The sequence below is a fragment of the Daktulosphaira vitifoliae genome, unplaced genomic scaffold (genome assembly GCF_025091365.1).
Source record: "Daktulosphaira vitifoliae isolate Bord-2020 unplaced genomic scaffold, ASM2509136v1 Scaffold_2, whole genome shotgun sequence".
In the NCBI taxonomy this organism is placed as follows: Eukaryota; Metazoa; Arthropoda; class Insecta; order Hemiptera; family Phylloxeridae; genus Daktulosphaira; species Daktulosphaira vitifoliae.
The window spans coordinates 10,075,243-10,087,537 of NW_026099573.1; the positions used below are offsets into that span (position 1 = coordinate 10,075,243).

General features: G+C 25.5%; 1 protein-coding gene across 2 annotated transcripts; it reads left to right on the plus strand.

Moving 5' to 3' along the window:
• Positions 1-4,916: 4,916 nt before the first annotated feature.
• On the plus strand, positions 4,917-10,863 carry LOC126897521 (polycomb protein Asx). Of its 2 annotated transcripts, none has more exons than XM_050671196.1 (11): positions 4,917-5,488; positions 5,843-5,952; positions 6,498-6,707; positions 6,780-7,086; positions 7,166-7,322; positions 8,045-8,314; positions 8,566-8,785; positions 8,847-9,244; positions 9,334-9,521; positions 10,152-10,290; positions 10,419-10,863. In XM_050671196.1, the coding sequence occupies exons 2-11, from the start codon at positions 5,871-5,873 to the stop codon at positions 10,758-10,760; spliced, it is 2,313 nt and encodes a 770-aa protein (XP_050527153.1). In that variant the 5' UTR covers positions 4,917-5,488; positions 5,843-5,870; the 3' UTR covers positions 10,761-10,863. The 2 variants fall into 2 exon arrangements, with proteins under 2 accessions (XP_050527153.1, XP_050527152.1); XM_050671195.1 differs by having other exon boundaries at positions 4,920-5,488; positions 6,777-7,086.
• The last annotated feature ends 1,432 nt before the right edge of the window (positions 10,864-12,295 follow it).

The window sequence follows — 12,295 nt, forward strand, 5'->3', positions numbered from 1 at the left end:
TTTATATTGCTATAACTTCTGGCTGAAAGTGCACAATATGGTGGCAAGGTGTGTCACTGTTTAATATGGTAAACCATCCGGAAAACAGCGCAAGTGAATGATCCTCTGCGCCAAACCACAACAAAGTGTATTATAATATTAAAAACTTAGCACAATAGTGGATCCGTGGCATAGTTGGAACAAGTATTTATGATTACGGACAGTGATTTGCATCACTATCGTATAAACCGATTCAATACAAATTTGTTAAATTTAACAATAATTTATATATTTGTAATTTTACAAGTGCTATGTTTCAAAATTCCTGTAATCAATTAGCTTATACTCTTCTACTAATAAGTATTCAAGACAACTGAATCCAAATTTTATTACTATTCCTCAATATACTCCATATTGTGAAGGTTAGAGGAGTTTCAAATATTGATTTCAACCAATATTTTGTGTGATATATCAATTTATATGTTTTTGAATTCATTGAATTCAAATTTAGTATTAGTTTTTGATATTTTCATTTGTGGGAGTAGTTGAGACGTTCAAATCTGTCTCTCCTTCACTTCAGGGACATTTAAATAAACTATTTTTTTAACATATATATTACATAAAAATCGTAATCAGATTATTATCCATATCAGAATGTATATAACTGATGAAAAAATTTAATGTCAAATACCTAAAATTAACAGTTATTCATTCACTCCAGGAAATTTTTAGAATTTTTTTTTATGAGACAGGGGTGAATTAAACATTTATTTTAGGGGTGACAAATTAACATCTTTTTACTTAAGTAAGCTAGTGAAAATTTTTTGGCTAAGAAGCCAAAAAAGGTATAGAGCAAAATTTGTAATTATCACCTTAATATAATATAGAAAGCGCTTGTTCAAAAGGGCGATTGTCCTTATTGCTTTCCTTACATACACCCCTGTAATGGGATATATAAGATAACTAAAAATAAATTTTATATTTTTATGAAAGGTCATAGAAAAGTATACGTTTTTTTTTATATCTTTCAATATATAGTATTATTTAGCTCGACGATTATCTTTAATTGTTATTATTTTTTTATAAAGAGCAGTTTGTAGAAATGGTTTAACAAGTCTTGAGAGTAAATAAAAATTGACTATATGTTTTTTTAATAAGAAATACATTTTAGCTTCGATGCGAAGCTGAGAAGGTATTGGTTTTACTATGATGTGTTTTTTTTTGTGTCTGTTACCATTTTTTCTCAGCTCTCACCGAACGGATATCTTTCAACGATACGTCAAAAGATCACAAATCGTATCTAGTCGAAGACATTACCCTTAAAAATTGAAAAAATTTCCATCGTTTCCCATAAATGGGCGAAACTTCCCAAAAAGATTACATATTTAAAAATCGCTAATTTTCTACATTTTTTCAAATTGTTTTACTTAGAACTGCCATAAATTTTTTAATAATGATTATATCAATATATTTTTTTTATAGATGCATAATGTCTTTACCTAACATTTGATATATTTTTTTTATATTTGACCCTTTACCTGCCCACAGGGGGGGATTTAAAATGACAACTTTTTCACAAATAATTAACTTTTTCAACTTAACTTTTGAAATTGTTCCGGAAGGTTTGACACTTTTATATATATCTTAAATTAAAGCTAATGTAATATACTTTAATTTGCAAAAAAAAAATTTGACCTCTGGACTTGTCTTCGTGGTGAAAGTTGACATCAAAGTTAATAAACAATTACGATTTTTGTAAAATAATTTTTTTTTATATTTTTAACTTAATAATGCTCTAACTTTTTCAAAAATGAACATATCAATATAAATTTTTTTTATATAGATGCTTGATGTCTTTACTTATCATTTGGTATATTTTTTTTGTAAATCTGACACTTAACCTGCCCACAGGGGGGGATTTAAAATGACAACTTTTTCACAAAAAATTTACTTTTTCAACATAACTTTTGAAAATGTTCCGGAAGGTCTGACACTTTTATATATATCTTAAATTAAAGCTAATGTAATATAATTTAATTTGAAAAAAAATTTTGACCTCTGGACTTGTCTTCACTGCGAAAATGGCTACCGAATGCTATTTTCGTGTGAAAATTCTCGATTTTATGATTTATATTATATTTAACTTTATAATGCAATAACTTATTGAAAAGTTTATGGATCCACACAATTTTTTTATGAGAAATAATATTTTTTAATAAACCCTTTTTCATTCGACATACTTTATCTTAATCGAGATATTAATAAGGAACCAGCAGATCAAGTAGCTTTTGGAATAAAACACCATTTTTTTTTAAATTAAACACTATCTAAAGATTTGCATCGAAGCGTTTTTTTTTTTTATAGTGATTTTAATTACTATCAGAAATCATTATACTTGATCCAACTATGCCACGTTACCACTGTACCACGACCCCTCTGTGCTGGATTTTTTAATATTTGCTGCTAAAAAATATGTAAAAATAGAGTACATGTCCTTTTCTATAAGCAGAAACTATGATCACCTTTGAGCCCAGTGGAGCTTATTATTTAAAGTACATTTTCTTCTTCTTCTTTTTTCTTGTATTTATCCCAATTACTTGAGATTGGATACCCTTATGTAATATTATATTATCACTTATTGTATGATATTATTGTTTGTACATGTATGTCACATATTATGAAGAAACAAGATCACCATAACAGAGTTCCTTTATTTCAAATACAAACTAACCTGCTAATTATGGGATAAAATTTACTTATTGTAGAGATTTTTAAGGAACGCCTACGCGCAGGGTCTCCAATATAATTAACCAATTAAAATAGAAGGCCTTAGCTTCCAATAACACTCTAGAGATCGCTACAATGTCCCTTCTTTCTATAAAAAGCTATTTTTCCCTGTCAAAACGAGCTATTTGGTAATTTTATAATACACAAAATTTGTGACACTTAGAAATTTTAAAGTGAATTTTTTTATTTAAGCTAATTTGTTCATTAAATAATTATGTTTTATTTACTTTTTCTTACTATGGAATCTTTGTATATCTCTAGTAATTTCAACCATCATTATAAACGAATAAGTAAGGACTTAAAGCAGGACCTTGGTGCACTTTTATTCTTAACCTAAAATCTTCTGTTACTCCGCCCACACTTTTTATCCTTGTACAAGTTTTATCATACGTATCCCTATAATGCATTATCCATAATTTATTATTATTTCCTATTATTATTATTATTTATTATTATTATCGCCTATTTCCTTTGCTCTTTCTCCCTTCCACTTAGTTTCCTGCACACAACAAATATTGACTTTTCTCCTCTTCAATACTTCTATTAATTCTCTACTTCTACTAGTTAATGTTCAATTATTCCATGTATCTATTCTTATTTTGTATCTTTCTCCTTTATACACGAGTCCAGCTTAGAGTTGAATGATGACGTCCCTACACCGTTGATACTATAAGCGTAGGGTAGGCCTGTACACATGACTAGTAAAACAGCTACCGCTGTCTGACTGGTATCAAACACTTTATTCGTTCGGCCTTCTCCATTTCTAACTACTTTATTTACTCTGACCTGTTGTCACCGTATATTTCCGAAATGGACACAATTCGTATAAGTCCTATTCAGGACTCCTCATACTTTTTGGTAAAATTTTACACTGGATGTAACCTCGTTAGTCGCCTCCTACAACTGGTAGAGGCTGGCTATTTAAGTATTCTATCCCCTATCCACAGAGATGCTTGAAGTACATTTTTAAAAAAAAAGCATTTTAGCGTTTTTTTTGTATAAAAATACATATTTTTAAATTTATATTTAAAATAATATAACTTTAAAAACTATAGTTACAGTTTATTGTAATTATTAAGGTGTACTTTAATACAGTATACAGTAATCATTTTTGCTGTTAATAAATATATATATATGAATATTCATTATTAGTATAAATTCAACCTCAACCATCGTTTAATTGATGGTTTATGTTTAAGAAAATATTGTGCAATTTTCATTATAAAACTGATAAGCCATGTATGTATAGTCAAGCCTTAATATAGCTGTTAAAAAATAATGAAAAATTAATTATAACAATATTTATAAATTGTTCATCTGTTGTAGAATAAAAATCAGTCATCAAAAATTGAAAAAAAAAATTAAGAATGGAGTTTGGATAGGTTTTAATACATTGGAACACTGTGCGATTGTTTTAGTCTAAATTTTTATAAAATAAATTACTTTACTTTGAATTTTTAAAATAATCCGGTACATCTGCAATCCTTAAACCTACACCAAATTCAAGTTTATAAAGTGAATCATATTATTAAAAGAAAAAAGTGCTTTCAAAATTTCTACTGGGAGTATTCGCCTGGTAAATCAAAAATATACACAATTTTTACTGAAAAAATACTTTGTTAATAAATGTTAAAAAAGTTCCAAAACATCTGCGTCCTTCAAACTTCAAATCAAATATAAGGTTAAAACTTGTATAAATCGTCAATCTCAAACCAAAATCAAACTGAAATGAATCAGACTTTTTATGATATCGTTTAACTTGTACCAACTATGCAAGGCCTTTATTTTTATTTTTAATATTATGTGAGTTTTTATGATAATAACCATATCTATAACGCGCTAAATACTTTTTTACTGTACTATTTAAAAACAGTACGATCAAGGGGTGACGATCCATTTATCCTCCCTCCATATAACAGTCACTGAGTAACGACATTGTTAAAAACTATAAAGATAACCTTTTAAGATAAAAAGTATTCTTAAATGTTTTATTTTTTTAAATAGAAAATTTACCTCCATACTTATAATAAATTATTCTTCTCGATTCGAACAGTTCAAGTTTTAACTACCAGGGTGCGTTTTGTATTTTGTAATTCCAGTTTAATAAAAGAAGAATAAAAAAAAAATGGTGACGTTATCAAAGTTCGTTTTCTTTGCACCGTTTTGTTATTCATTGTCGTTTATAAATTAACGTTTAGTAGATGCGTAACGTTACGTTACGGCCTATTCACTAAATTGATCAGATGATTTACACAACTGCTTTGCAGCTGCAGCATCAGCTAACAGTTTTACTAACATTACAAACACCATTACTGATAACTAGTAACAACACTTTTGATGTTTTTGTATGTATAGGCAATATTATTTAACGCGGATACTTACGAATAAAATATTTAATGTGTATAAATAAGTGCGTGGGAAGATCACAATTGTTATTCATTTCATAATTAATTATTTCCAACCATTTAATATTTGATATCGCCGTTAAAGCGTAGAGTCTTTGTCTTTTGTCTATGTGTGTATGTACAAGGACAATTAAAGCTGTAAAATGTTTACTCACACATCGCATTTCTGATAAAAACGGTTAATTTGTGTTTTATTTGCGATCAAAAGATAAGTTAAATTCAAGTCACTAAAGTGTAACAAAATTTTGTGATCATGATTAATCATTCAATAACTGTTGGTGATAGGAATGCAGCTCTTTCTCTACGATACTATTATTGTAAGTCTTAAATAATATTTTAGTCTTTAATTTATATATGTTTAAATAACCTAGGCATTTTCAAGCACTCAAATTAGTTATGTGATTGTACCATACATTATAAATATTAAATGATTAACTCGTAAATAGTTTATTTAAACTTGTCTTACTTACTATGATAGCGTAGAATACCATATAATATTCATAACTATTAATTTTTTTTTTTTATCTAAAAGTGCAACTTTTAATTTAAACTTGTTGTATATCTGTGTCTAGATTATTTTAAATTATAATGTATGATCTTTGGTATTATTATTGTTTTAAATCATATATTGAATGAATAATAAAATTTTACAATTGTTATATGTTTATCAGGATTGTAGTTAATTATGTATTAATCAAAATGAACGATAAGAAAAAAAACCAACTTGCTATTGGTGTTCCTAACACAATATTAACTCCAGTCAAAATTCAAAAAGTCAAAGGTATTTATTTATGTCTTTTAAAGTTAATCAACATAAATTTTGAAAGATAGATTTAATAAATGACGTAAAACCATAAAACACATTTTTATAAATTTATCAAAGTGCTTTCTATTGACTTATTATACATATAATACACTCACAAATTAATTATTTTAACAAATAGTTTAAATAATCTTGCCCAATAATCCCAATGAGTAGACACAAAAAAAAACTGTACAAAATTTTGAATAATTTCTAAAAAAATATATGTTGATATGTTATTTTGTAATTAGTACAAAAATATTATAAAATAGTACAAAATGTTAAATTGATTTTTTTACTAATGTATTTGATATTATCATTATCTTAAATCATAATCAAAGTTGAATTAATATATTGTAGTGAACTATTATATAAAAAATAATTTTACACAATCTACTCAATTATTGAAATTTTATAATGAAACTTAAGTAAAATTAATTTTGTCAATAATATTATAACTCACTTTACAAATTCATATAGTATGTTTTTTTTTATTAAAAAATATATACTACTTATTTTTATAGAAAGTGGTGATAGTAAGCAAAAAAATGATATTGAAAGTGTTTGGAGTATTTCGAAAGTAACAAGAGGTGCAATTAAAAATTCAAATTCCAAAATAGTTATGAAACATGCATTACGACAACAAGCTAAACGAAGACGTAAAAATACAACTATTGCTGCAGGGAATGTAGCTCCTCTTCCTAGAATTATTCTGCCATCTAATCAAATAAATGGTTCTTATTAATTGGTTATTTAAAAAAAAATTTTCTAAAATTTCTAACAAAAGTTTTGACATATTTTAGCAGAAGAAGGAGAATCTCGAGTGCCTACTATGTTAGAAGTATTATCTTCTATTCCCGGTTTTAGTTTAGTAAAACCTAGAAAACGTCCTGGATCTAAAAGATTATCAGCTGCTGCTCAGTTACAACAAGCTAAAGTTGAAGGATGTGTTGATTTAGAAACACCTGATTCTGTTCTTGCACAAATAAATTTAAGGTCTCTTCTTAATAAACAAACATTTTCAATGCTTCCACGCTTATATCAGCACAAGCTTGTTCAATTGTTACCTCAAGTTGATCGTGAGAATGTAACTGAAACTCAATCTGATTATAGGTTAGTAATAATTACTGTAACTAAATTATATAGAGATTACATTTTTGAAATTTCTTTAAATATATTATTTAATTAATAGGCCTATTTTAAATCCATCCGTTTTGAACAATGAGTTTTTTGCTCAAGCTTGTCTTGAATGGACTGAAAGACTTGCGGAAGGTGAATTTACTCCAGAAAATCAACAAAAAATGAAAATGGATATTGATCGAGAAAAAAGCAAATTAGACCCATGGAAGGTGAGATTTTTTAAGAATATTGTTCTAAAAGTTTCTCTTTTATGAAAATCGATGTTAATTACAATATGTGTAATATCAATGAAAATTGCGTTTTGTTTTTATTTTGTGTGCTCAAGGTATACATGTCAAAAGAAAAAAATATTTTTTATTCTTAAAAATAAAACAATTGCTTAAACTACATCAATTGTATCTTAATACATTTTATACAATTATATATTAGCTTATGTTGAGATAGTTGAAAACTGTTACATGATATTCAAAGACTTTTGTCTTAAATTTGTAATATTACTATATAAAATATTCCTTGTAAATAATGTATTACTTGGGTTAATTTTACTAATAAATGAAGTTATTATATTTGCTTTTGATATTAAACTTGATTGACATTAATCAATACATTGAATCTGCTCCTAACAAATGTCATAATGATATTTTTTATATTTAATGGGTATTCCACCCGTAGATTTAAAGCATAAATATGAATTAGTTAAAAACTGAGTATAAAATATGAATCTTTCAAAATCTTAGGAAATAAACTAAACTTATAATCAAGTATGTCAAAATTTGGGCTAAATGGGTTTTTTAGCATTCAAAAAGTTATAGTTTATTGAAACTTTGCAGCCCATTTTCAAGATTAAATTTTAACAGATATATTTACATAGGTAACTTAAATTTATATAAAAATAATACTTAAAAACTTTATTTTATTATTTATATTTCAGCTGAAACATTTTGAGCCAATCTGGGGTGATAATAGTAAGTGTTCAAGTTTAAATATTTCTGCTTCAAATTGGAGTAAATCAAAACAAAGTTATGTGGAAACTGCTAGTACCACATCTTTGCAACCACTTAACAGTACTAAAATAAATGTTGAATCAAGTATGCAATCAGATGAAAATGAAAATGTTCAGACTGAAGAAATTTGGGATACAGTTGATTCTTCATCGGTCACCATTGCTGAACAACTTATGGAAGAAGTTATTTTAGACAATGTAATTAATATTTATAAATATATACAACTTTTATCATTTTTTTTTTAGCCAAAAGAAAAAAATTTGAAAATAGATAATTTTTTAATTTAAATGTTATTGAAAAAGTTATCTATTTAATACTCCTGTATTTATTTTTATCTATGTAATATTATTTAGTTTTACTATTATTATTAATTATTAACTATAATTAAAAAAATATTTTTGTATAAATGAACTATATGTATAATTGTGATGCTAATGGGTTATTGTAGACTGACGGTATTGATGAAATACAAATGTCACCTGGTATAATAGAGATAACAGAAGAGGAAAATATTGATAATGTACTATTAGATGACAAGTGTTCAATTGAAAACTGGCCATTAAGTGAAATTAATACTGAATTAGAAACACTTATCCCTGATTTTAATACTGTTTCTACAACCAAGGAAAGAGTTACAGATAATAATCAAGTTCAAATAGAATTAGAAGGTATGTTTTATTAGAAATTTTTTATTTTGTAAGTTAGAAAACCAAATATTTATTGTTCTAGTTACTCTTACCCCAGAAGTTAATGATACAGATCCAACTTCTTCAACAAAAACTAATAAAGAAAGAAGTCTAACTAACCCACCTATACTTTCTGATGAAAATACACAATCTTCATCGTCTAGTACACCAATTACGATCAAACCTGTACAAGTTGTTTCGTCTCAAAACTCTTCTTTACCAGTAACTTCAATTTTTTCAACATCTTTAATTTCTGTACCAAAATCTCATTCAGATTCAAATTTACCCAAGGAAGTATTGTTTGTGAACTCTGTTTCAAATGCAATAACTCCTATAACTACTAACACCACTACTACTATTACAACTAGTGCTGCGATTATAGCTACTACTGCTGAGAATAAAACAAATCAATGTGTTTCTTCAATTAAATCACAAGCACAGGTTCAAATTACTTATTTAATTTTTGAATATTTAAAAATCAAATTTTATTTTAAGTACTATGATTTATTATTTTATTACTATACTTTTAGATAAATTCAAATAATAATACTGCAAATAGATCTAATAGAGCTTTTACATCAAAACAACCTCCTGGTGCCATTAACCTTGAAAGAAGTTACCAAATTTGTCAAGCGGTTATTCAAAATAGTCCTAATCGTAATCATTTGAGATGTCAACTAAAACCACCACCATCAGTACTAGTAGGAAAACAAACATTGTAAGTTTTCTTAGAAATATATATTATAATATAGTTTTAGTAGTTGTTAATTGGTTATATAGTAGAGATTCTCACTTAAATAAGTATAAAATATGTAAAATAACTTAGGTTGATACATAATTAAGATTAGGATTACTCCATTATCAGATTACATCTATAAAAGGAATATTAATATAAGACACTTAATTTACTTAACACATGTTGTTTCCATATAATAATAGTACCATATAGTAATTTAATAAATTTAAATAATTATTGTATAAATTATATAAAATATTAAAATTATTTTTTTATATTATAATCAATATACAAAATGAATTCAAGAATATTTCATGCATTTACCTTACTGTATAATAAATTTTTTTATTATTATTAAATATTTTTGTGTTAATTATGTAAGTAAACCATTTAAATATGTGACTTATAATCATATAATTAATACTATGTAATCATGTAATTTGATAAAAGAATTATCCAAAACTTAACTAGTTACCAATTATAAATTATTTTAACACCAATACTTTGTTTTTACAAATATTTTTAGCTTCAAAGCGAAGCTGAGAAGGTATTCGTTTTACTATGATGTGTTTTTTATATTTGTTAATAATTGTATGATTACTTTTATTTCAGTGTTCGGACTGGAGCTACAAAAACTATACGTAATATAAATATTAGTAATGTTTCTCAACCAATGGTTGTTAAACATGTATTTTCATCATCTAGAGGGATTCCAGTCACCATGTCAGTGTTGCCTACTTATACAGCTGATGTTAGTAAACCTAAAATTGTATTATAATAAGTTATTGTTATTAGGTCACCTATATTCATTTCAATAAAAAATTTTTTAATTTTAAAAAATTTAAAAAAAATAAAATATTTTTTAATTTCTTTTTTTAGCAACAAAAACACCAACCTCATACTCGTCATCACCAACAAAAACAACAGCGACATCTTACTGAAACCCAAATAGGACAATATGTTTTAGTACAAAGATCAGGTGGAATAACTGGTATAAGACGATCTTCTAGTGCTCCTCCAACTAACAATAAAATACCATCCTTAATAAACGGTGGTAGACCTGCTAGTGTAGGTATACAAGTATCAACTTATCCACATTCACAGCAAAGTGATTGCTCTTGCAGTTTAAATGCTATGGTGGTTTGTAAAAAGTGTGGCGCATTCTGTCATGATGATTGTATAGGGCCATCAAATGTTTGTGTTACATGTCTTATTCGATAGAATAATATGCTTAAGTATAAATATTAGGTCAATAAGTCAGTTAAATTTGTGTTTAATATAATATTTGGATAACAAACTAGAGTTTATTTTTTTTTATTAGCAACATATTGTTGGTCGTTGTTTAAATTATCAAAAATAAAAACTCATGTTGAAGTATAATGACAATTTGATTAATAAACGTTTAATGAAATGTTATATATTATTATGTTTATTATGTGCCCAGTGAAAGTTGTTATTTTATTTTTCTACTTTAAACAATTCAGAAAAATAATTTATTTTGATTTTGTTGATTATTTTTTATTATTTATAAATAGATAGATTTTCTTTTTTTTAACTTTTTATTTAAATTTTCAATTATAGGCACATGATAAGAGCACTTATAATATATTTTTTCTATTACATGAAAGTAATTTGCATTTTAATTGCTAATTTATTTGTGATATGAATATTTAACTCACATTGTAATCTCATTAGCATTTCATTGAAGTATTGTTTCTATTTTCTTGTTCTTGCTTTATATTAACATTATTAATTAACTAATAAGACTCTAATATAATTAAAAAAAAATTATAAGATAGGATGACACACCAATTTCATAAAAATTTTTAATTAGTTTTACAAGTTTTTGTTTAGTATAAGTCTATAAAATAATACATTTAAAAAGAAAATTTTTATATCTAAAAAGAATTTCCTTTCATTTAAAATGTTAATTAATAATTATTAACTAAAAATCATTGAAAAATACCTCTTTTTTGATATGTAACTTAACGGCATGAAATGTTTGTTTATTAAAATTTCAAAATTTTTTTTTTTTTTTTAAGACTAATTACTGAGACTACTATATAATTTTACTGTATCCTTAAACTAATTTATATATTTCTTGCATAATTTTGATAAAGCAAAACCGTTCAAGACATTTTGAAAGACTGCTGATCATTTTTTGTATAAATATCTTAATTATATTATTGTTTAATTCTGTAAATTAAAAATAAAAAGTTACTTTTAATTTTAAGTAAGATTAATGTTTTAATTAATAGTTGTTAGCAGTTGTATCAATACTTAAGCTATAGTCTCAATTTAATTTTCATGATATTACATAAATACAGGCCACCTCTTCAAAAATTTGTAGTTAATTTTTCTGTTTTTTATTGTATCTTCAATAATATGTGAGATCTATTTTTTAATATTAAACTATAACAAATATTTAACACTTCAAAGTAGTTTCTCTAATCGATTAAAATTGTTCCTTAATATTTTTATTTTAATAACTATCATCACCACTTTTGATGCAAGACACATGAAACTGTTATTAGAATTTTTGTATAAATTATGTTTTTTTTATATACATAAAGATTTTATAGAAATATTGTCTGTTGCAGAATATTTGAAAGGTCCAATATATTTTTGTTTGATAATAAGTTATCAATTTTACATATAAAATACATCACTTAATTGTAACTATTTATTAACTATAAGTTGTTTGTTAATTAAATCTACTTTCATAAGGTATATTTGTATTGTTATTTGTGTTAACA

Excerpts from the sequence above, each read along its gene's own strand:
- LOC126897521 (XM_050671195.1), top strand. The coding sequence starts at position 5,871 with ATGAACGATAAGAAAAAAAACCAACTTGCTATTGGTGTTCCTAACACA. Across the intron at positions 8,315-8,565 it reads AAGAAGTTATTTTAGACAAT|ACTGACGGTATTGATGAAAT; the intron begins GTAATTAATATT and ends GGGTTATTGTAG. Across the intron at positions 8,786-8,846 it reads AGTTCAAATAGAATTAGAAG|TTACTCTTACCCCAGAAGTT; the intron begins GTATGTTTTATT and ends TTATTGTTCTAG.